At 37.0% G+C, this 25,512-nt stretch overlaps 1 protein-coding gene across 2 annotated transcripts in view; it reads left to right on the plus strand.

The window, feature by feature from the left end:
- The window catches only part of CPED1 (cadherin like and PC-esterase domain containing 1), a 312,286-nt gene that overhangs the window by 228,505 nt on the left and 58,269 nt on the right, over positions 1 to 25,512 (plus strand). For both annotated transcript variants that reach the window (XM_063708746.1, XM_063708747.1), the window contains one exon: positions 20,818 to 20,935. In XM_063708746.1, the coding sequence (XP_063564816.1) occupies positions 20,818 to 20,935 (118 nt within the window). The remainder of the gene's footprint in view (positions 1 to 20,817; positions 20,936 to 25,512) is intronic.

Raw genomic sequence — 25,512 nt, forward strand, 5'->3', positions numbered from 1 at the left:
TAAATATATGGTGGTCCGTTGTCCATAGCAATTATCATATTTGGTGGCAGGACTTACAGACTCCCTGTTCCAACATGGAATATGTTCTTTGGTTTGCTCAACTGTTACACTTTTTGGAGCTTTTTGGTTTGCTCAGCTGTTACGCTTTTGAACATTGCATTTTTTTGGAGAGTTATTCCTTACTTATTATCTGGAGGTGGTTTGAGAATATTCCCTAATTGAGAGGTTGCACAGTTTTGGTGGTTTTTATTTTTATTTTTATTTTTATCTCCCTCTGCCACCCAAGCTGGAATGCAGTGCAGTGTCATGATCATAGATCACCTTAGACTCAAACTCCTTGGATCAAGCAATCCTCCTTTCTCAGCCTCCCAAGTAGCTGAGATTACAGGCATGAGCCACTATGCCTGGCCACAGTTTTTGCCTCCTCCTTTCCACAAGGGCAGGGGTAAGACCCAGATTTGTTTTAAGGTTCAAGCAGTCAAAGGCTTTTACTAGCCAAGCTTGTGATTTCAATGGAAATATGATTCCATAAAAAATGTAGTGGACATATATATGTATATATATTTGCATCTAGACAGCTCCATGTAAATATGCTATTCTATGTTAACTAGTTCGGCTTTTCTCTAAGCCAAGATATATCCTTGGAAGATGTCATTGTTTTGTATTTCCCAGTATTTTCTATAACCATTTCCTAAAGGCATCTGTTGGCCATTTAATCATATTAAAGCATTAAATGGACTCTGGCATATGCTTCAGTTCACTGGTTAGTCTGTTTTTATTCTTAAAGTTTTGGGGGTATTCATGAAATGCTTTGGAAAGCTTGTGACAGACTTGATAGGGCATGATGTCTGGCTGGTGTCTTCAACAGTTAACACAATGATTCATTCCCATATGTTCTTCTTAGTGCACTGGCCTCATCTGTATTACATGTGCCTGTACCTCACAGCACCTGAAAGCCTGTATAGAAGAATTTAATATACCACTGTGACTGGAGAAAAGTAAAACTTGTTTGTAAATGTTTGTTTCCTTCAAATTTCAAAATTCCACAGTGTAAGGGTTACTGGAGGTGTGCACCTGTGTGTGTGCATGTGTAGATGTGTGCATATAGGTGTGTTTGTGTAGCAGTTACCAAGATATTTGGTTGGTGCAAAATTAATTGTGGTTTTTGCCAATTTTTTTTTTTGAGACAGAGTCTCACTCTGTCACCCAGGCTGGAGTGCAGTGGCACAATCTCGACTCACTGCAACCTCTGCCTCCCTGGTTCAAATGATTCTCCTGCCTCAGACTCCTGAGTAGCTGGAATTACAGGCACCCTCCACCATGCCTGGCTAACTTTTTTTTTTTTTTTTTTTTTTTGTATTTTTAGTAGAGACAGGGTTTTACCATGTTGGCCAGGCTGGTCTGAAACTCCTGACCTCAGGTGATTTGTCCGTCTTGGAATCCCAAAGCCGTTACTTTCAATGGCAAAAATCGCAATTACTTTTACACCCACCTAATAATTGTAGACAGGAAATGGTGCCCAAAACTAATGTGACTGCATCTTTTATTAAATATTCAACTCTCTTAGTAGTGCCACTCAAGCATAAGATTCCCCACAAGTTACATCTTTAAGGATTACAACCTCATATGCTTTATTAGCAGACTCTTTATATGTGGGACAGTCCATCCATGCTGAAGTATTTATAACAGCAATTATTTTGAGTATGAGTGATCAATATCTCCTGGGCAAACCTACTTACTGCTTAACAGGTGGCAAACACATCTGTTGTTGTTTGGTGTCACCATTGTTGGCAACTATACATCAATTAAAAGTTTTACTCATAAGTGGGAGTTGAACAATGAGAACACATGGGCATAGGGAGGGGAATATCACACACTGGGGACTGTCAGGGGACACGGGGCTAGGGGAGGGATAGCATTAGGAGAAATACCTAATGTAGATGATGGGTTGATGGGTGCAGCAAACCACCATGGCACGTGTATACCTATGTAAAAAACCTGCATGTTCTACACATGTATCCCAGAACTTAAAGTATAATCTAAAAAATGACAAAAAAAAGTTGTCCTTTAAAATCTCTGCAGCCTATTACCTATTTCCAATCAGTACTATTTCTGCTTCAACCTACAAAAACAGGTTTGTTCCTTTGGAATATGAAATAAGTTTTTCTTGTTGCTATTATTTTGTCACTTCCAAAACTGATCTAGGTTCGTCAAAGTATGAGAGAACCCAAAGTAGTAACACACAGATCCAACACTATATTTCTTTGTTCACAAGTCAAAAAGAACTGAATGTTGTATCTAAGCATATAAATTCATTCTTTTGTTCATTTGTATTCATATTTACCCTTCTGGATTCCATCTGGAACCAAAACCAAAAGTACGAGAAACCACAACAAAGGCTGCTTTCCTTGGGTTTTCTACCTCACTGGAAGTGGGCAGCATTAGGCATTTCACGGGCTTCCTCTCACTAGATTTTCCAGTCCAAATCCTACAAAGACCAGAGACTCATACACTTCTAAATGGAGAATACAGGGTGTCTTTCAGAATGGACTTCAGCAAGCAGGACCACATTGGCCCCATCCTGGCTAATTTGAAGGCCATTTAGGTTGAAAAAGAAAAAAACTTTATATTAGCTCAGAGATTTGGAATGCATGAGAAATGTAAAGAAATATTTCCAATATTAATGTCATATTAATACATTTAATTGAGTAGAACTAATTCATTTGCTTGTAATTTGTTTCAATTTCCTTCCTTCCTGAGTTCCTTGCAGACTAACTTAAAATTCTTTCACAGTATAATGAATAGCCACTTTTCAGCTGATATATGTTTAGGGAAGAAACACACAACTGTGTCACATTCTATGATGGCTCATTACTAGGTGGATTCTAATGTGTTATAAGTAAGACTATCCATTCCAAACATAAACAGCAAGGGAAGCCGTATGTACTATCCTCTACCCAACCTCAAGTTCCATTATTTTTAATAAAACTAAAACATATTTGTAATTTCTCACTAAAACATAATAACACCCAGCATTGAAGCTTATCAATTTTTAAAGCCATATTTTTAGGAAAATTTTCTGCACAAAAAATAGAATAACTTAAGTAGCTGTACATTTTTCTTAAAACTCAGTGTAAGGTGATTACTTAGGTAAACCTTGTTCACTGCCAGTTTTTATTGGAATGAATTGTAAGTGAAAGTCAAAATGTTTCCTACTCCTCAGTAAAGATGTTTAATTTTGTCCTATACTTTTAATAGCCAGCTACTTAGTAAAAGTTTTTATAAGTTTTATAAAAGGAAATAGAGTTTAGAGACTTACCTGGTAATAATTTTTAAACATAACAAAGTTGAAGAAGCTTAATTTGTTGTCACATTCAAGAACTCTGTGTCATTAGAATGAGCCAAGCATGGAAATCATGATTCCAAATTAATGTGACTAATTTCTACCCACTTCCTATCCCAGTCTCTGAGCATCGTCTACTCTGAACTTGAATGGTCATGGTTTCACCCAGCTCTAGCATGTTCCAGGTGCTCATCCCTCTAACTGGAACATTTACTTAACTCACTCTTATATTTCCTTGGATAAACTATAAGTCTGCGAAACAAGACAGTATTAAATTGCTGTACAGGCTGCTTGTCCTTCATAGCCCTTAGTAGGAATCAAACCTGCCAATGCCTCCATTTTGGACTTCTGGCCTCCAGAACTGAAAGACAACAAATTTAGATTTGTTCTAAACCATATAATTTATGGTAATTTGTCACAGTTGCCCTAGGAAACAAATACAACTTCAAAGAGCTATCAGTTCTCTTCTTTTCTATTATTCTGCTTTAACATCTTAAATAATATTTTTAAATTGTAGTTTTAAAAATACAACCATAATTCATACTAATGGTGAAATATTAAAGCATGTAAAATAAAAAGTAAAAGTGCATTTTGCCTTTCCATCTCTGGCCTTCTGTTCTTAATCTTCTAAGAGATCCACTGTTTAGAATTTCTTGTGTATCATTCCAGAACTTACGTGTTCACAATCAAGTATATATACTAACACTTTATTTTACTTAAATAAGATCATGGTATACGTCATGTTCTGCAATTTGCTTTACTGCTTTTAATAACTTTTCTTATATATATCTCCATATCTTCACTCTATATCCATCTTTTTTTTATTATACTTTAAGTTCTAGGGTATAAGTGCACAACATGCAGGTTTGATACATAGGTATATGTGCCATGTTGGTTTGCTGCACCCATCAACTCGTCATTTACATTAGGTATTTCTCCTAATGCTATCCGTCCCCAAGTCCCCCACCCACCGACAGGCCCCTGTGTGTGATGTTCCCTGCCCTGTGTCCAAGTGTTCTCATTGTTCAATTCCCACCTATGAGTGAGAACATGCAGTGTTTGGTTTTCTGTCTTTGTGATAGTTTACTCAGAATGACGGTTTCCAGCTTCATCCATGTCCCTGCAAAGAACATGAACTAATCCTTTTTAATGGCTGCATAGTATTCCACAGTGTATATGTGCCACATTTTCTTAATCTAGTCTATCATTGGTGGACATTTGGGTTGGTTCCAAGTCTTTGCTATTGTGAATAGTGCCACAATAAACATACATGTGCATGTGTCTTTATAGTAGCATGATTTATAATCCTTTGAGTATATACCCAGTAATGGGATTGCTAGGTCAAATGGTATTTCTAGTTCTAGATCCTTGAGGAATCCCCACACTGTCTTCCACAATGGTTGAACTAATTTACACTCCCACCAACAGTGTAAAAGTGTTCCTATTTCTCCACATCCTCTCCAGCATCTGTTGTTTCCTGACTTTTTAATGTTCACCATTCTAATTGGCCTGAGATGGTATCTCATTGTGGTTTTGATTTGCATTTCTCTGATAACCAGTGATGATGAGCATTTTTTAATGTGTGTGTTGGCTGCATAAATGTCTTCTTTTGAGAAGTGTCTGTTCATATCTTTTGCCCACTTTTTGATTGGTTTGTTTATTTCTTGTAAATTTGTTTAAGATCTTTGTAGATTCTGGATATTAGCCCTTTGTCAGATGGGTAGATTGCAAAAATTTTCTCCCATTCTGTAGATTGCCTGTTCACTCTGATGGTAGTTTCTTTGCCATGCAGAAGCCCTTTAGTTTAATTAGATCCCATTTGTCTATTTTGGCTTTTGGTGCCATTGCTTTTGGTGTTTTAGTCATGAAGTCCTTGACCATGCCTATGTCCTGAATGGTATTGCCTAGGTTTTCTTCTAGGAATTTTATGGTTTTAGGTCTAACATTTAAGTCTTTAATCTGTCTTGAATTAATTTTTGTATAAGGTGTAAGGAAGGGATCCAGTTTCAGCTTTCTACATGTAGCTAGCCAGTTTTCCCAGCACCATTTATTAAATAGGGAATCCTTTCCCCATTGCTTGTTTTTGTCAGGTTTTTCAAAAATCAGATGGTTGTAGATGTGTGGCGTTATTTCTGAGGGCTCTGTTCTGTTCCACTGGTCTATATCTCTGTTTTGGTACCAGTACCATGCTGTTTTGTTTACTGTAGCCTTGTAGTATAGTTTGAAGTCAGGTAGCGTGATGCCTCCAGCTTTGTTCTTTTTGCTTAGGATTGTCATGGCATTGTGGGCTCTTTTTTGGTTCCATATGAATTTTAGAGTACTTTTTCCAATTCTGTGAAGAAAGTCATTGGTAGCTTGATGGGGATAGCATTGAATCTATAAATTACCTTTGGCAGTATGGCCATTTTCACTATATTGATTCTTCTTATCCATGAGCAAGAAATGTTCTTCCGTTTGTTTGTGTCCTCTTTTTATTTCATTGAGCAGTGGTTTGTAGTTCTCCTTGAAGAGGTCCTTCACATCCCTCCTAAGTTGGATTTCTACTTATTTTATTCTTTTTGTAGCAATTGTGAATGTGAATTCACTCATGATTTGGCTCTCTGTTTGTCTGTTATTGGTGTATAGGAATGCTTGTGATTTTTGCATGTTGATTTTGTATCCTGAGACTTTGCTGAAGTTGCTTATCAGCTTAAGGAGATTTTGGGCTGAGCCAATGGAGTTTTCTAAACATACAATCATGTCATCTGCAAACGGGGACAATTTGACTTCCTCTTTTCCTAACTAATACCCTTTATTTCTTTCTCTTGCCTGATTGCCCTGGCCAGAACTTCCAACACTATGTTGAATAGGAGTGGTGAGAGAGGGCATCCTTGTCTTGTGCCAGTTTTCAAAGGGAATGCTTCCAGTTTTTGTCCATTCAGTATGATATTGGCTGTGGGTTTGTGATAAATAGCTCTTATTATTTTGAGATACGTTCCATCAATACCTAGTTTATTTTGAGTTTTTAGCATGAAGGGCTGTTGAATTTTGTCAAAGGCCTTTTCTGCATCTATTGAAATAATCATATGTGTTTTTGTCGTTGGTTCTGTTTATGTGATGGATTACCTTTATTGATTTGTGTGTGTTGAACCAGCCTTGCATCCCAGGGATGAAGCCAACTTGACTGTGATAGATAAACTTTTTGATGTGCTGCTGGATTTGGTTTGCCAGTATTTTATCGAGGATTTTCGCATTGATGTTCATCATGGATATTGGTCTAAAATTCTCTTTTTTTGTTGTGTCTCTGCCAGTCTTTGCTATCAGGATGACGCTGGCCTCATAAAATGAGTTAGGGAGGATTCTCTCTTTTTCTATTGATTGGAATAGTTTCAGAAGGAATGGTACCAGCTCCTCTTTTTACCCCTGTTAGAATTTGGCTATGAGTCCATCAGGTCCTGGACTTTTTTTTGGTTGGTAGGCTATTAATTATTGCCTCAATTTTGGAGCCTGTTATTGGTCTATTCAGAGATTCTACTTTTTCCTAGTTTAGTCCTGGGAGTTGTATATGTCCAGGAATTTATCTGTTTCTTCTGAATTTTCTAGTTTATTTTCGTAGAGGTGTTTATAGTATTCTCTGATGGTAGTTTGTGTTTCTGTGGGATCGGTGGTGATATCCCCTTTATCATTTTTTATTGTGTCTATTTGATTCTTCTCTCTTTTCTTTTTTATTAGTCTTGCTAGCAGTCTATCAATTTTGTTGATCTTTTGAAAAAAACAGCTTCTGGATTCATTGTTTTTTTTGAAGGAATTTTTTTGTCTCTATCTCTTTTAGTTCTGCTCTGATCTTAGTTATTTCTTGCCTTCTGCTAGCTTTTGAATTTGTTCTTGCTTCTCTAGTTCTTTTAATTGTGACATTTGGGTGTCAATTTTAGATCTTTCCTGATTTCTCTTTTGGGCATTTAGTGCTATAAATTTCCCTCTACACACTGCTTTAAATGTGTCCCAGTGATTCTGGAACACTGTGTCTTTGTTCTCATTGGTTTCAAAGAATATCTTTATTTCTGCCTTCATTTTGTTATTTACCGAGTAGTCATTCAGGAGCAGGTTGTTCAGTTTCCATGTAGTTGTGCGGTTTTGAGTGAGTTTCTTAATCCGGAGTTCTAACTTGATTGCACTGTGGTCTGAGAGAGAGTTTGTTGTGATTTCTGATCTTTTACATGTGCTGAGAAGTGCTTTGCTTCCAATTATGTGGTCAATTTTAGAATAAGTGCTATGTGGTGATGAGAAGAATGTATATTCTGTTGATTTGGGGTGGAGAGTTCTGTAGATGTCTATTAGTTCTGCTTGGTGCAGAACTGAGTTCAAGTCCTGGATATCCTTGTTAACCTTCTGTCTCATTGATCTGTCTAATATTGACAGTGGGGTATTAAAGTCTCCCATTATAATGGTATGGAAGTCTAAGTCTCTTTGTAGGTCACTAAGGACTTGCTTTATGAATCTGGGTACTCCTGTATTGGGTGCATATATATTTAGGATAGTTAGCTCTTCTTGTTGAATTGATCCCTTTACCATTATGTAATGGCCTTGTTTGTCCCTTTTGATCTTTGTTGGTTTAAAGTCTATTTTATCAGAGACTAGGATTGCAACCCCTGCTTTTTTTTTTTTTGCTTTCTATTTGCTTGGTAAATATTCCTCCATCCCTTTATTTTGAGCCTATGTGTATCTCTTCATGTGAGATGGGTCTCCTGAATACAGCACACTGATGGGTCTTGACTCTTTATCCAATTTGCCCATTTGTGTCTGTTAATTGGGGCATTTAGCCCATTTACATTTAAGGTTAATATTGTTTTGTGTGAATTTGAGCCTGTCATTATGATGTTAGCTGGTTATTTTGCCTGTTAATTGATGCAGTTTCTTCATAGCATCAATGGTCTTTACAATTTGGCATGTTTTTGCAGTGGCTGGTACCGGTTGTTTCTTTCCATGTTTAGTGCTTCCTTCAGGAGCTCCTGTAAGGCAGGCCTGGTGGTGACAGAATCTCTCAGCATTTGCTTGTCTGTAAAGGATTTTATTTCTCCTTCACTTATGAAGCTCAGTTTGACTGGATATGAAATTCTGGGTTGAAAATTCTTTTCTTTAAGAATGTTGAATATTGGCCCCCACTCTCTTCTGGCTTATAGGGTTTCTGCTGAGAGATCCGCTGTTAGTCTGATGGGCTTCCCTTTGTGGGTAACCTGACCTTTCTCTCTGGCTGCCCTTAACATTTTTTCCTTCATTTCAACCTTGGTGAATCTAACAATTGTGTGTCTTGGGGTTGCTCTTCTTGAGGAGTATCTTTGTGGTGATCTCTGTATTTCCTGAATTTGAATGTTGGCCTGCCTTGCTAGGTTGGGGAAATTCTCCTGGATAATATCCTGAAGAGTGTTTTCCAACTTGGTTCCATTCTCCCCATCACTTTCAGGTACACCAATCAAAACTAGATTTGGTCTTTTCACATAGTCCCATATTTCTTGGAGGCTTTGTTCATTTCTTTTTACTCTTTTTTCTCTAACCTTGTTTTCTCTCTTCATTTCATTCATTTGATCTTCAATCACTGATACCCTTCTTCTACTTCATCGAATTGGGTATTGAAGCTTGTGTATGCATCACGAAGTTCTCATGCCATGGTTTTCAGCTCCATCAGTTCATTTAAGGTCTTCTCTACACTGTTTATTCTAGTTAGCCATTCGTCTAACCTTTTTTCAAGGTTTTTAGCTTCCTTGTGATGGGTTTGAACATGCTCCTTTAGCTTGGGGAAGTTTGTTATTACCGACCTTCTGAAGCCTACTTCTGTGAACTCATTAAAGTCATTCTCCATCCAGCTTTGTTCCGTTGCTGACGAGGAACTGTGATCCTTTGGAGGAGAAGAGGTGCTCTGGTTTTTAGAATTTTCAGCTTTTCTGCTCTGGTTTTTCCCCATCATTATGGTTTTATCTACCTTTGGTCTTTGGTGTTGGTGATCTACAGATGGCGTTTCGGTGTGGATGTCCTTTTTGTTGATATTGGTGCCATTCCTTTCTGTTCGTTAGCTTTTCTTCTAAGAATCAGGTCCCTTAGCTGCAGGTCTGTTGGAGTTTGCTAGAAGTCCACTCCAGATCCTGTTTGCCTGGGTGTCACCAGCCGAGGCTTGGTTGGAAATGCAGAAATCACCTGTTTTCTGCGTTGATCATGCTGGGAGCTGCAGACCGGAGCTGTTCCTGTTCGGCCATCTTGGAATGGATGTCCTCCACATCCATCTTTTCTAAGAATTACAAAATATTTGATTATCTGGATGTAGCATAAGTTATTTAACCAGTTTTGTATTGATGGACACTTGAGATGTGTTTAGTTTTGTGTTATTAATATTTTATGAAGTGCTCCAGTCAGTTTCCTTGTACATCTAGCTTTGTGTACTTTGTAAAGTAGATTTGTAGGATGAAGTGTTAGCAGTATAATTGCTGGTTTAAATTTATATGCAATTATTTTTACAGATATTTCAAATGCCCTCCATAAAGGAGAAAAATCTCTCTTAATATTAATTTACATAAATTGCTCTCTTTTCTTCTTGAAAAACATTCCATTTTGGGATAAATGTGATATCTCAAGGGTGATTTTAGATAGATTATCATTAATTATTGCTAATGTAAACATAACCTAATTATTCTATAAATGTTTATTGAATGTCTGATACTGTGAATCAGACAATAGCTACTCAGTATTTTATGGCTGATTGACTACAGTGCAAGGAGAGTTGTTAAATTTAAAGACCATGTAAACACAGAAAATAATTCATTCCTTCAGAACAAGATGCCAGTCTGTACAAGGAATCCATTTGGAAATTTCTCAAAAGGGAGAACCACAAACACAAAATTCTAGAGCTAAATAGATCATATGGGAATTATTTAGACAATTATTCTGTAGAGACTCAAAAACATTAGAGCCAGAATTATATTGGAGGTCATTCCAGTGCCCCAAATATCCATGCTAGCAGGAACCCAGCGTTGGCCATATAGGTCATGTTTACCCTTATGTTCTCCCCTTTTTTCTCTATTCCAGTGGCCCTTTCTCTGCAGCTGGGCCCCACACCTACATCCATCCATTTCTTCTCCTTCCATCGATCCTATATACTGACAATAGCTTCAATCAGAAGCCATGTTTTGAATGTTTCTCACATGCGGAGGACTCTGACAAGTGCTAGAAACAGAAAGATTGTAACACACTTTCTGATCTGGGCTTACATCGTGGATGGATTTATACCAAAAACAGCCTCGGTGTGACTGTACCTGAAAAGACATAAAGCAATGCAAGTCGATTTTAAGGAACCAACTTTCAACTGCGATTGGTGTGGAGATGGAGTAAAGGTGAAAGAGAAAGTATTGATTAATTCACAGGAAGATTGAAATTAGACTATAAAACCAATGATTTGCTCTGCTTTTGGGAAAGTCAGCTATATATTAAGATGAAGTGGCAGAGGTCTAAAGTGAGATGAACCTCCATTTAAAACCTACCTTTCGGTAATTTAGCATTTCTATTTTCTTATTCCTAAAATGAAGGTAGGAGTTGTTGTGAGAAAAATAAGGTAATATGTGTAAATAACTTACATGCCAGGCATGTAATAAATGCTTAAAAATACATCTATTTCAATTATCCTTATGTTCCAGTTTTATCCTTGAGAAGCTTGACAAATCTATACTAGGTTTGTGGTAGGTTGGAAGGCAGGTTAGAACTCCAAGTAGCAACTAATATCCTGAGATTTGCAAAATATTTTTGGAATAAACTTATAGCAGAACAGACAATTCATAATTGGCAGACTACTTAAGATTTGTCACAAAAATCAACTCAAAATGGATTAAAGACTTAAATGTAATCCCAGAAACTGTAAAAATACTAGAAGAAAACCTAGGGAAAGGTCTCCTGGACATTGGTTTAGGCAAATAATTTATGATTAAGACTTCAAAATCACAGGCAACTAAACCAAAAATAGACTAATAAGACTTAATTAAACTAGAAAGCTTCTGCACAGCAAAAGAAAATCAAGAGATAACTTGCTGAATGAGAGAAAATATTTGCAAACTATTCTCCTGACGGGGGACTAATATCTAGAATACACAAGGAACTCAAACAACAAGTGAAAAAGCAAATAATTCCATCAACAAGTGGGCAACTTATAGAAATAGACATTTCTCAAAAGAAGACATACAAATCGCCAATGGGTACATGAAAAAATGCTCGATATCACTAATCATCAGAGAAATGCAAATGAAAACCACAGTGAGATATTATCTAACTCCAGTCAGAATGACTATCATTAAAAAGACAAAAAAAATAGATATTGGCAAGGATGTAAAGAAAAGAGAACTCTTATACACTATTGGTGGGAATATAAACTAGTACTGCTACTATGGACAATGATATGGAGATTTCTCAAAAAAAAAAAAATCCAAAATAGAATTACCGCCCAATCCAGCAATTCCACTACTGGGTATCTAACCAGAAGAAAAAACATCCATTTATCAAAGGGATACCTGCACTCATATGTTGCAGCACTATTCACAATAGCAAAGATATGAAATCAGCGTAAGTGCCTATCAGTGGATGAATGGATAAAGAAAATGTGGAACATGGACCATTACTTGGCCATAAAAAATGAAATTACTTTATTTGTAGCAACATCGATGGAACTGGAGGTTATTATCTTAAGACAAATAAACCAGGCACAAAAAGACAAATATTACATGTTCTCACTTATATGTGGGAGCTAAAACATTGATCATATGGTGGTAGAGAGTGAAAAGATAGATAACAGAGTCTGGAAAGAATGAGTGGTGGTAAGGAGGGAGGATGAAGACAAGTGGGTTAAAGGGTACAAACATACAGTAAGACAGAAGGAATAAATTCAATGTTTGATATCAGAGTAGGGTGACTACAGCTAACAAAAATGTATTATACTCAGATGATGGACAACTTAAATACCCTTACTTGGCCACTAAGCATTACATACCCATGTAAGAAAATTTCACATGTACCTCATAAATCTGTACAAATTTTTAAAATAGATTTGTTAATGTCTCCTTCCCAATTTGTGAATATGATATTTTTAAAAGAATAAAAAAAAGTGAGAGAGACAAATCCTTATAGCCTAAATAGCATAAATGGCCATATTTGAATATCTCCTAAAGTTATGCTCTATATGATATATTTTCCATGATAAACATCTTCAGCGTGAATCACAAACAACTCAGGATGTGTTATCTTGCTTCTCAGCATATGTCTAAGAAATCAGTCTTCTTGCCAAAAGGAGAAAAAAGTTTCAAAATCAAAATTATGAGTCTCATAGCTTGATTTTCGTTGTAGAAATGAAATGAAGGTCCTTGTAATGGGAAACCATTAGAAATCTCAAAATCCAAATATTTCATGATTTTCACTTTACAGTACTTATATATCATATATGGCACCCAGGAAACTTCTCAGTTGACCATAATTAATTTATAAGAAAATTTGAAAATTTGAAATTTTATTTGTTTGTGGCAGGAGCTGATGAAACATTTTCTAATGGTGGAAGCTAAAATTCCATAACACAATATTTGTGCATCTTATACTAAGTACATCTTTCAATGCAATTTAATTTTTCTCTTATTCTAAAATGTTTGTTTTTTTAGTTCACGTCCTAAAAAAAGAAATGTGAGTGCTTCAAAACAGACCTTGAGAATGAAATGCTTTCAGTTAACCTTATGGAAACATCACAGAAAGTAGCACTGGCCAAAGTAGAAGTTATTCAAGTTAAGCAGAGTAGGGGGTGAAGACTGGATGGAGATTAGCCAAAGAGGAGGACCGCAGCAAAACTTTACCCTGAATGCAATGCAACCTCTTGAATTATTTCAAGCAACAAAGGGAGTTTAAAACTTTTGCATTTCAGGAAGATGACGTTAGCAACAACATGGAAAATAGACATATTGGTGGTCCATTGAACTGTAGCAGAGGAGACCCATTAAGAGGTCAAGGCAATTCCCATGATAAAAGAACATAAAGACACAGATCAAAATAGTATCCGTTGAAATCAAGAAAAAAAGAAATCAAGAAGAGAAAGTTGATATGAATATTTGGTGATTGATTCGCTGCTAGGGGCAATGAAGAGAAGGGAAACTTGGAAAACTGAAATGTCTGGCTTGGGCACCGAATCTTCCAAGCTCAACAGTATTGAGGTTATTGGGGATGGAACAGATTTTGGAATTATTTTTAAAGTTCAATTTCAGCTCTTTGGTGAGTAACAGCAAACCTGACTAATAGTAGCTTAAATAAATAAGAGATATTTTCTTCTTATCCAATAAAAAGTCCGGAATTAGACGTTTGCAGCAGATCAAGAACATCAGCACATATCAAAATGGTTTCAGAAGATCAAGAATGTCAGCACTAAAGTCTCCACAAAGTTTTTGGCCTTTCTTCCATAATTTAAGATAGTTGTTGTTCTTCCAGCTATCAATTTCCTGTTTCACAAGCAGAGAAGAAGAAACAAGAGAGGAGAAAGGAACAGCCTCTGTACCAGAAAAACAGGCTTTCTCTGCAATTCTCTGCAAGTTTATACTTACATTTCACTGACCAGAAATGTGTCAGTGGCCACTTTTGGCTGTAAGAAAAACAGGGGAGACATGTTATTAGTGTTCTCTTTAGAAGAGCAAAACAAGGAAAAGTAAGATCAGAATGGGTTTTGACTCAACCTATGATATCTGTCATAGTTATATTGAAATTGAGGTACTTCTGAGACATCCAAGGGAGATGTCCAGGAAACAGATGACTATGTGTCTGGAAGCCCTGAGAGTGGCCTAGACAGGGATCCAGTTTGGGAGTCGTGATCATTCAAGCTGTGGTTATGCCATGAAGATGAATGATATCTCCCAGAATGCAAAGTAAGAGCACTAAGGGCATGACTATAGAAAAGGTCAGACCTTAAGGGCTGGGTAACAGAAAGAATCTTCTTTGAGTTGGTATTTGGTAATAAGGAGTGTTAACAAAAGCAAAAGGTGAGCATTTCCAGAAGTAGAAGAGAATGAGATGAAAAATACAAGTGAAAGAAGCAAACCTTCACAGATGGAAGAAGATTTACTTTACTACAACATAAGAAGAGATATCTGGGCATGGTTGTCTTATTGTCAGATAGCACGAATTTGAGCAAATTACTGTCTAATGGGTTCTAGTTTTTTATGAAGTAGAAGACAAGGTCATCTAATGAGACCAACAGAGATGTAGAAATGAGGGAGCTTAAGGAGAATGATGAAGGTTTGAAGTAGCCTTTGTGAAGAGTGGGGAAATGTTCCAACTAGGATAATAGAACCAAGATTTCCAGGCAGTACTGAGAGACCATCAGGAAATGTGTCTTGCATTTATCTTTACATTTGTGTGATTTTTGCCAGTGTCACTGACAGGTATGCAGAACGTTGGATGGAGATAGATTGGATTGTTCCAGGATTGGAGAGTTGCTGTGCACCATTAGTAAAATAAAAAAAGGAAGATGTGGATTGTTGAGGTATAGAAATGAACAGTATAGACACAAATTGAAAGAGTTAGGAATCATGGGAATGGAAGTTCTGCAGGACTGCAGAAGAGGCAGGAATAAGGTAGAAGAAAAGTATATTTTATTTTGAGAAAAGGAATTAGAATTTAAAATTACAGATGGAGCATCCCTGGCTTGCATAAAATATTCTAGCATTTGTACAAAAATATTGTTGAATGAAATAGAATGAATCCATACAGACCTTTGATAGCAAATTGTGAAATGGAGAGAATGACAATGGCTAAGGTGTCCCATTGGTACGTGGAAGCATAATTAAGATGTTGATAGAAGATTGCCACAAGGAGGAGCCAGGTGAAATGAGCCACAGCAGAGGGTAACACAATGGAATAATGGTTTGAAAGAGGCAGTTGGAAGCCAAGAAGTAAACTTCCTGACTATGCAGGCAGCCTTCCCTGGAGATGGCTACAGAGAAAGAGGGCAAGTTGTCTTTTCCCACAAAGTCGCAGGGCAAGTTTTCTTTCCATTCCCCCTCACCTGTTTTCCCTGTGCCGGGATGGGTTTTGGGGAAGGTGAGGAGATGGAGGGAACATTGCGTGAAGCCTTTGAGATTTTAGAAGGGTTTGCTTACCATGGATGGGAGTAGCAGATCAGTGAAATTGGATTAGAGGAGAGATGAATAGCAGGCCTTGCATTTTGGTCCATGCATGAGGGTGCTAAAGATATGAGATGTGGTGGGATCTGCTAGTGTCCAGTCACATGGCCTTAGGCTTAGTTAGTGTTCGGGCTCAAGAGAACCAGCAGATGCCTTTGATCAGCAGTTCATCAGAACATTGGGGAAAATACATCATAAGATCTCAAATATATCTTACTTCAGGTGGGCTAAGAGTGAATTTATCTCCCCAGGAATGTCAGTTCTTGTGGGGAAAGGAACAGCCCTAGTCTGGAAGGGAACTCCCTGCCTTCCCAGAGGGATTTGGCCATGCCAGAATCATCACGTTTTGAGAGATCATTACTAACTTACTGGAAATGGCAGTAGCCCAGGGAAAGGGGAGGAATTGGGTCTCTTTGGAAGGAGCTATGTGCTGGAGGGAGTAATTGCATATTTTAAAATTTAGGTGGGCATTTAAAATTGTTTAGACAGAGAAGGGAAGAATTCTTTCATCTCAGAGAAATAATTCCATGGGGTCAATAGAAGTAGGTAAGATTTAAAGACACAGATCAGCTCAAATAGTCCAATTCAGTATTGCTTTAAAAATATAGCAATATCACATTTAAAATGAGAAATATTACTCATTCTTTTGTGGACAAATAATTCTGTAAGGAATGAAGTGGGTGTCCAGAGGAATAGATAATGAGAAACTGTGATCAGGCAGGAGGAAAAACCAAGAACATCATAATGATTCCGGTTAGTTACTCTAGCACCTCATGAAAAGTTAAGTAAATTTTTTGAATTGTGTACTAAGCATATTTACTTTGCACACGTATGAACAAGAAAATTTCTATTAAATATATTGTTGCACTCAATTGAGAACTATGACAATCTACTCTGGAGTTTGGAGCTTCCTTTTGAAGTCTCCAACAAAATGATTCACTCTAAGTGTGAAGATTTCTGGAGCTAATGCTGGTTTACAGAACTCTGCTAAATACTACATTTTCTGTGTCTATAGATCTGTGGCTCCAAGAGATGACACTTAAGACCAAAAAAGAGCTGTTAGCTGGGCACAGTAGCATATGCCTATAGTCCCAGCTACTTGGGAAACTGAGATGGGAGGACTGCTTGAGCCTGGGAGTTCGAAGCTGCAGTGAGCCATGATGGTACCAGTGTACTCCAGCCTGAGCGACAGAGGAAGGCTCTGTCTCAAAACAACAACAACAACAACAACAATACTGTTGTTTATTCTTTTTAGTAACTGATGTATTCAGTATGCCTAAACCTGACCAAATTGTTGATCATCCCAGTGAAGAAAGAAATGAGAGACACTAATGAGAATTTTCCTTTTTTTAAATGTTATTTCTGTGATTAATCACTTTTAAGGTCTAAAGAAATACTCAAAAAGATTCATGTGGCATTTAAATTATAAGTTTCAGAGACCCTTTGAGGAATAGAGAAATTTGGCTGCATCTTACGTTTCTATAGTGGCTTGACCAAGCAGGAGTTTGTTTTTCATAGTAAAAAGTGTAGAGGTAGCTCCACAGCATCACCAATACCCTAGGCTCATTCTATTTTTTCTGCCTATGGTTGCTTCATGGCCACAAGATGGCTGCTCATTCTCAGGCTTACATTCGTATTCTAAGCAGAAGGAGGAAACAGAGTGATCAAGAAAAAGTGGCATCAGGAAAGTAAAACTTTTCCAGAACTCCCTAGCTGGTGTTCACTTACATTTCTTTGGCTAGAACTATGTGTCCTGACTCCTTTTAGCTGTGAGAGACTGGGAAATCAATTTTTTTTAATGCTGGGCACATTACTCCAACAAAATACGGGTTTTTCTGCTAAAAGGAAGAAAGGAGAATGGATATGGCGTAGGTACCTAAGGCAGTCAGCTCAGGACTTGAGCTCACCTAATGCAATTCTTTGCCTTCTCCTCTCTCCAGCCTTCACCATTTTGTAATGAGAAATCTAGATCAAGTGACTTAGTGTCACACAGCTGGTTCATGACACCGCTGGAACTAAAATTCACAAGTGAAACTCCCGGCACAGTGGTGCTCTTTCCTATGTATCTCACCATTGTCTTATTCCATAAAATGTACACAAAGCCTACCCTGCTGTACTGATAACCACCTTTTCTTCTCTTAACTCCCTCAGCTCTGTCAACTAGTCTCTGGACTTGGGTCTGCATTTGGCCATATGCTTTGGCTCATTCAACTTTCAGGGTAACATTGTTTGGCCACAGCTCAGAAGGTGATTAGCCTTCACTCCAGTGAGCTGCCCTGGCTCTCTAAGATAGTGAACACTTTAATGGAAAGGCTTAGGATATGTAAACTGCAAACAAAGATTAACTACTAAGGGGAAATTCAACAGGAAGCACAGAATGCCATAGGATATTCTTTGGCCTAAACTATAGAGAAAAGGGTATGGTTCAAAATTTCATTTACCTCAAAATCTACTGTCCTCTTACTCTCTGCTTTGGTCTGTCCTTTGAAATATTGCTATTATTCTAGTCTTACCTTAAAACTTACTGGCGTCACTGTTTAGTTAGAACCAACAGGGCTGACTGACCAACTGTCACAGAACAGGTACCCAGTGGGAACCTCCATATGAAGGGAGAGACAGCACCATATTTGATAACAATTCAAACACAAAAACAACATGAGGTTCTAGGTAGCAGGAGTGGTCACTTGCCCAGGACAAGCCCTCAGCACACAAGTAGCAATATGTCTTTCTGATTGATAGATACTTGCCAATTACATGTAGCGCTTCAACAAAGAAATCGGTTAGGACTTTGGTTATCTGTGATCTAGACTCTGTTTCTAATGCCCTTTGGATGAGTAGTGGCACATGATCACACACACACACACACACACACACACACACACACACACACACACATATCACAGAAATCTCAAAACAAACAAGAATTTTCAGGAAAAGTTTAATCTAAATCCAAACTTTAAAAAAATGTTGAAACATTATTTGCATGGGTATATATATGCTAAAATATATTTTTATTAATAAATTGAACACATCTCAGTCTGAAGTACCCAAGTTTAGATGACATTATAGCATATAGAACTATAAACAGATAAATACTTTGCATTTAAAAGTAACGTCCAACATGGTACCTCCTAGAATGAAGGAACAGCCAAGTCTCCAGCTGAGGTGGTGAAAGTTGTTTATAATATTTCAAACTAAGATTGAGTTTCCCAAGTACTAGAAAAATAACATTCTCCCTAAATAAAAAGTAAAGCATTCTAGATAGAGCTTAAAGCCTCCTTGACATCCACTGCCAGTCCGGGAACACATTCTACAGGTAACTACCATCATCCAGATTTCCTTTTATTCTCTTAACAGAGACATACCTGTTCCCACAAAATCAATATTTAGTACATTGTTGATTGAGTGAACACACACGTACATGTGTGTATTTCAGATAGCATGAATTGTTCTATAACTTTTGGATATTTTCTTACCCATATGTCTTGAAAATATCTCCATGTTACTTAGTCCATTTAGATTTATCCTTATACATACCCCTTATGTTTTTCTAGAGTAGACCCAGACGGCTCCAGGGTTGCAGAGCCTCTGCACTTTTTATTTTGGTATAAACTGCTCTCCAAAGCAACTGAACTAACTTGCACTCCCATCAGCAATGTATAATGGTAACTGCTTCTCATTGCTCCCTCTAACATTTGATATAAAAATATTTTTGCAAAATGAATCATGACACTTTTTTCTGGGCTTATAAAAGATCCAGTCTCCACTAAAAATAAATGGTTGGATAGATATCACACACATACACGGGTATACTAACAAGTATCATGTATAGATGTTTATTTAGACTACGTCTCCCCACATTATAATAAACTTTGTGGTTTTTTATTGCTTTATTATAATAAGCATTTTAATACAAATCATTTTTCTAATTTTAGTCAGTATCTTAAACTCCATGCTTAGTCATAAATTAAGAAATGAAAATATGTACACTGAATCAAGATTTTAAGTTCACTCACCCCCACCATTCCTCTTGTTCCTTAATATCCTGGACCTTTTTGTATGAGATCTGGGAATCTGAGGTTAGGATAGTTGAGAATATGAGAGAATGTAACCATAAATTGCTGATTAGAACCAGAGTTACACAGCAAAGAAGAGGTCAAATCCACTGTTTCTCTCCATTGTTGAGAATTTCTCATATAATGAGGGACACAATAAAGTCTAACTTTTTATGCATTCAATAAATGTTTACTGTTTGTTGTATGATAAGTACTGGTTCCATATGTGAGTGGAATAATTATTTGTTCCCATGGCACATTCAGTATAGTAGAAAAGACCCAGACAAATAATAAACAAACTAACAAACAGTTATCAAACGGTGAATAGCATAAAGGAAACAAAGGGGGTGCTGACATGAACAAAAGTAGGGGGACGTAATTGTGCTAGAGTTTCAGGAAGACCTTGCTGAGACCTAAAATATAAGATGTCTCCATGCAAAATTAGGGGGAAAGCAATCCCAATCTAGATGATAGGCTTTTAACACGCCCTAAATTGTGATAGACTGAGAGAACCCAGTGAGAAGAGTGGCAGTGGAACCACATGAAGTAGGATAGAAGGACATAGGACAGGTACAGGGCCAACAGCTTTGCAGAATAAGCTAAGAGAAAATGAGAGTGGTCCAGCCTGCGGGTGCAGCTCAGTGGATGGGGCAGAGGAAGGAGAAGGAGAGAAGTTTCATAGACGCAATACACTATCGTTCTGTTCTACATCTGTCAGACTATTGAAAACATTGCTTAGTATAGCACATGCCTCTATAATGATATTCAGTGCAGTGAAATGTTACCCACTGTTGTAAATATAAGAATGTGCTTTGAATAAAATACATGCATCTGATTCCACTCTGGTGTATCATGAATTCTTAATAAAAGTTTGTTAAAATGAAATTCATCTGTTAAATTAAATTCTCTCCAAATAGTTCCCATTTCCCTTCTCACATTAACCATCTTTTCCACTTGCTGTATTGTCCTCTATTATAGTTTGTTTTGTTTTTAATGAGTTGACACAGATATATTTTTAAAGTAAAACTTGCATTCATTTTTTAATTGGCAGAACAATGACATGAATATCAATGTCAAAATAAAGATTGTTATCTACTTCTAGCACAAACAACTGTTGATAAGCTAGCAGGGGAAAGATAAGGAATATTTGCTCCCTTTTATCCATAAAGGTTATTTGCCACATAAAGTCTTATTTTTTAGATTTTATTAGTATGGGTCAAGTTAATTAATACAACAACTAATATCTATTATTTTAATGCAGGATTGTGGTTTGCTGATTCATCCAGAGGAAACCTGTGGGTTACAGCCTATTTCTTCTGACTACATTGAAGCCATTTTACAGTCTGAACTAAAAAGATGTCCATCTGGGGACATGAAAGGTGACTATCACATTGGATATCACTTCTCTAAAAAAAGAATAATTTGGTATAGATAAGTGTATGCTTATTTAAACTATCCTTTTATAAAAAAACAAGGGCATTACTTTTTATTGACTATGAACTATAACGCATATAATTAATGTAAGTGCATTGTTTTAATATTTGAAATACTTTGATTAATCAATTATTTTCTTCTCCCCTTTTTTCCCAGTTAATCCATATTCATCTGCAGATATGTTACCCATGTTACACTTGCCAAAGAGCCTTCCTTGAGCCTCTGATTTGTTTCTTTATTATATAGTTCATAGCACTCAGTAATTTTCTTCCATAGCAGTTACCACAGTTATTTAAATGACCAAGTATTGAATTAATCGTTTAATGTCAGTTTTCCCAGGATGTCAGCTTCATGAGGGCAGAGAGCCTGACTAGTTTGCATTATACTAATTCATTTGGCACCATAATTTGTACATAGTAGTTAGAAAATAAATATCTGGTGTGAACCAAAGAACTGCAAAGTATGCAAGTTCAGTTTTAAATTATTTCTTTTCACTAATAAAAAGTTAGGGGGCATGATCACTAGTATCCCTCATATATCGGTCATTTATAGAGGCAAGAAAATTGTGACATCAAATTTAATTACTGTGTTAAATCCTGCCTAAGCACTGGGCAGAACTGGAATGAGATATATCTTTGGTGCCACTCTCAACATTCCCTATTTCTCTCCTTCCCCAGCAATCTTCTTTCATTGCTGTTGTTGGGGTCAAGCCAAAGTTGGGACTAAAAATGCCTTCAAAGCCGTTAGAGGAACAGAGAGCATCTTCTCCAAGTTTCCTGGTTACTGCTCTGTCCTCCTGACCCCAAGTCTCCCTTCCTCTAAAAAGTCTGAAAAAACACGCAGGAGCTTTTCTACCCTTGCCATGAACTTCACACCACAGCTTGAATGGGAAATGAGTTTCCCAAATGGGCAGGACAAATTGCAATTTGGCACGCACAGTTAACAAACGTGGGCATGTCACCGTTCTTGAACATGTGTTCTAAATAATAAATTACAGTCAGGGAATAGAGAGGGATTTACCCATTATGGTGTGTCAGGTGGTGTGATTTGTGATTCTCTGCTAAATGAGATATATATTCTTCCATACAAAGGAGACACTGATATGTCCAGTTAAATATTTTTTATCAGATGACAATTTATGAGAAATCATAAAACAGTTGTATTCCTCCTACTGGACAAAGACAAAAGTTCTTCAACAAAAAGTTCAAGGTACATTACTGGGATTCTTCGAGAAGTGGCAGCTTGTTCTGTTCACTAAATGTACGCGAACTTATGTTGGGCTTTGTGCCTGGACATTGTGGGTGAGGCCGCCATAGAACAGTGGCCTTCTGGTACTTAAGGAGCTAGGCCTCCTTAGAGAAGGCCCCAAATTGACTCACAAATCAAGTGCACGCTCCTTAGCCTGAAAATTTGAAGCCTCCATAATCTGGCCCATTTCTATATTTCCAGCCTCCTCCCAGCCTCTTTGCCTCTCTTTATGTTGACAGTGCCCCTTTAGAACTTCAGGCTTTTGTCCACACTGTTCCCTGTACCTACAAGTCCTCTTCCCATCTTTGCCCAGCTTCTGATGCTGGAAGTCCTCTCCGGGAAGCCTTTTTTCACCACCAGATTCCCAGCTTAGCTTCTTCCCAGTGCATCCTGGGCACATCTCTACAACAGCTTTTACCATATTATGTTACGTATTTACAGGTTTCTCACTTAGTCTCCAAAATGAAATGATGTTCCTTACGAAGAGGAGGAAGTGGCACAGGGCCATTCATAGGGTGAAGCCAGTAAAGATTAAAATATATATGCATTTATATTTTACCTGATCTTTTTTTTATGTTTTATAATTGATAAAATATATAAATATAGGAATATATATTATATATATATATATTACAGTGTACTCATTAATACATCAAGGGTGCACGAGCAATATGTTTTTACTGATGGCTTACCTAGATTATAGGCTTCTCTAGAGAAGAGATTGTCCCTTATCCATCTTCCAATGTCTAATATAAGATTTTAAAATGATTGCTGAACTAAAACCAAGATCCAACCTCCCTCCCATCCACAGAAGACTATGAGCAGCCAGGGCACAATCATGACAACCAACTGCTCCATCCTCAAGCTCCAAAAGGCCCAAAGACTCAAAAACTTAACAAGTGAGGTCAGGATAGCAGTCTGCAAGAATGTATCACTTGCTGCTAGAGATGATTTCCTTCCTTAGTAGCAGGATTCCCTCCTATTGAAACAAGTTGTTATAGTGGACAAAATTGGGAGAAAGTTGATTTAGGAGCTCTGGATTTAGTTTTAATGGCCAAAGATAGACTGGTTTGAAAATCTTATTTTAAAAGCACATTACAGCTATTTGGCAAAACTGGATCTTTTTTTTTTCACTTTGCCTATGTATTGATCTCAAGATACCATTTTCAATAACATCAGCCATTAAACTTTTGAATGACTGTATTTTTTTAATTCTTAAATTGATTTCCATTTTTTAGGAAATAGTTTAACTGTAAGATACAACCTAGAATTAAATCTGTTGCTTAAGAAAGAAAAAATAATTATTCTAATTAGGAAAAATAAAAATTTCTACAGTGGTCATTGAATGAGAATTAACTTTAAGGAAAATATTTCAGATTGCATTTTATGATATGTAAACAATTTAAAAAAATTTATCCTACCTTATTTTAGCAAAGAATTATGACAACTTATACTTTAACACTAATATTGAAAATATAGATGTTTTTGTCTTCTTAAAAAAATGCTTTGTATTATATAACATTACAGAGTCAGGAATTAGTGCCAACATTTACATGATTTCCTATCTCACCTCAACCCTAAATCAGAGTTGAACTTTTTTCCTCCGTTGTATCATTCATTCTGATTCACTGAAATGGCTGAAATCTAACTTGCATTAAATATAGAGCTATAATTATAAGTCAAATGACTTCTCCTAAAAGACAATTTCATTCCTCAGAATGTTGTTTCCTAAAACATATGTCACACTTTACTTCAGAAATCACAGCTTTGATTCATTCAGTGTTCAAATATATAACATAGAATTTATGGTACTTTTTTGGACAATTTTAGTAAAGAGCTGGTATTATTTAAAATGTCAAGAGCACCAGTTTTGCAGATGTTATACAGATGCCTATTTCAAGCAGTATTTAACTCACAATAAATAAAAGGAATTGTTAACCAACGCAAAAATGCAGAGTTATGGCTGTATAAATATAGAGTAGTATGAACCACTGGGGCCAAGTTTTCAGAGACCCAATCAGACTTCCTTTTTATGTGCATGCGATTTCATGTCCACAAACTAATTGCACCCACATTTGAATCTTTGTGCACGCAATTAGCCACTTGTTTCTTCATCCTTGGCAGCAAGTGGCCAAAGTGGGCCTCAGTTTGTACAAAATTAGCTGTCAGCAAGGTTGAGGGGTACAGTGTCTGGAGTAAGGGTAGGATGCATATGCTCTGAGATTCTGAGATCTGATGAAAACAGCCCTTCAAAGATTATTAAATAGAATCTCATTAGCAGAAACACATTTATGCCCTCAACATATCATTATCCTATTAGAGAGAAAATTAACAATCTTTGCTTAAACATAGTGTCTGTCAACACAGGAGCTCGCTAAGTAAATTCAGCTTTTTAAAATAAATTCATTATAACAGTCAGTTTGTGAGTTTTCCTATAAGTGCTACCAAAGAGGATGTGGGGCTGTGTTTCATTTTCCGCTGATTATTTTGTGGTGACCTAGCCTAATATGATAAAAGGATAGGCAAATTGAAGACTCAGAGGCCTCAGTTCTGGGCCTGCCCTGTCATTAACAGCATGATCCCACTTCTGTTATTTAACTCTTTGGGCCTCAGATTGCCTCTTCTGTTAAAAAAAAAAAAAAAAAAAAAAAAAAGTGACGGGGAGGGGAGGGAGAAAGGACACACTCTAAGGCCTCTTCTAACTCCATCCAACGTGATGCTACACAGCCACTCAATGTGAACCTCTGTGAAGGAAAGACTATCATTTATCTAAGGAGGTTTGCTTGAGAAATACATCAACAAAGATTAAACTTTAGGCTGTGTCTATATCAAAGATGTGGAGGAGGTTGGTTATTAATGACAAACCATGCTTGCCAGAACAGAATTAGAATTAGAAAGCAAGATATATTCTGAATGAAAAAGAAATTATAAAACAGAATTGGATGGAAAAATAAGCACTTTTGAGGAAGATAATCTTTATTTTGCCATTCAAAAACCAGCATCTCTCCTAAATTTTCTGTGTTGTTTCTTTTAGCAGTACGGCCATTCTCTACAACCAGAAACTTTAGAAACATCTTTCACATAGCAGACCCTCGTTTTCTCCAAGATATGCAGTCAGTTCTTCAGGCTCACTCCTGTCAGGCCCATCTCTTCACTGTACCTAAAGTACCACTCCTTCCAGGTCTTCAAATCTTATCTGTCCCTAAAGGCCTGTTCACATATTATCTGCTTCATGGACCCTTCCAGAAAACTCTGACCTCCATGACTCTTTCTC

The sequence above is a fragment of the Gorilla gorilla genome, chromosome 6, assembly GCF_029281585.2.
Source record: "Gorilla gorilla gorilla isolate KB3781 chromosome 6, NHGRI_mGorGor1-v2.1_pri, whole genome shotgun sequence".
NCBI classification, from domain to species: Eukaryota; Metazoa; Chordata; class Mammalia; order Primates; family Hominidae; genus Gorilla; species Gorilla gorilla.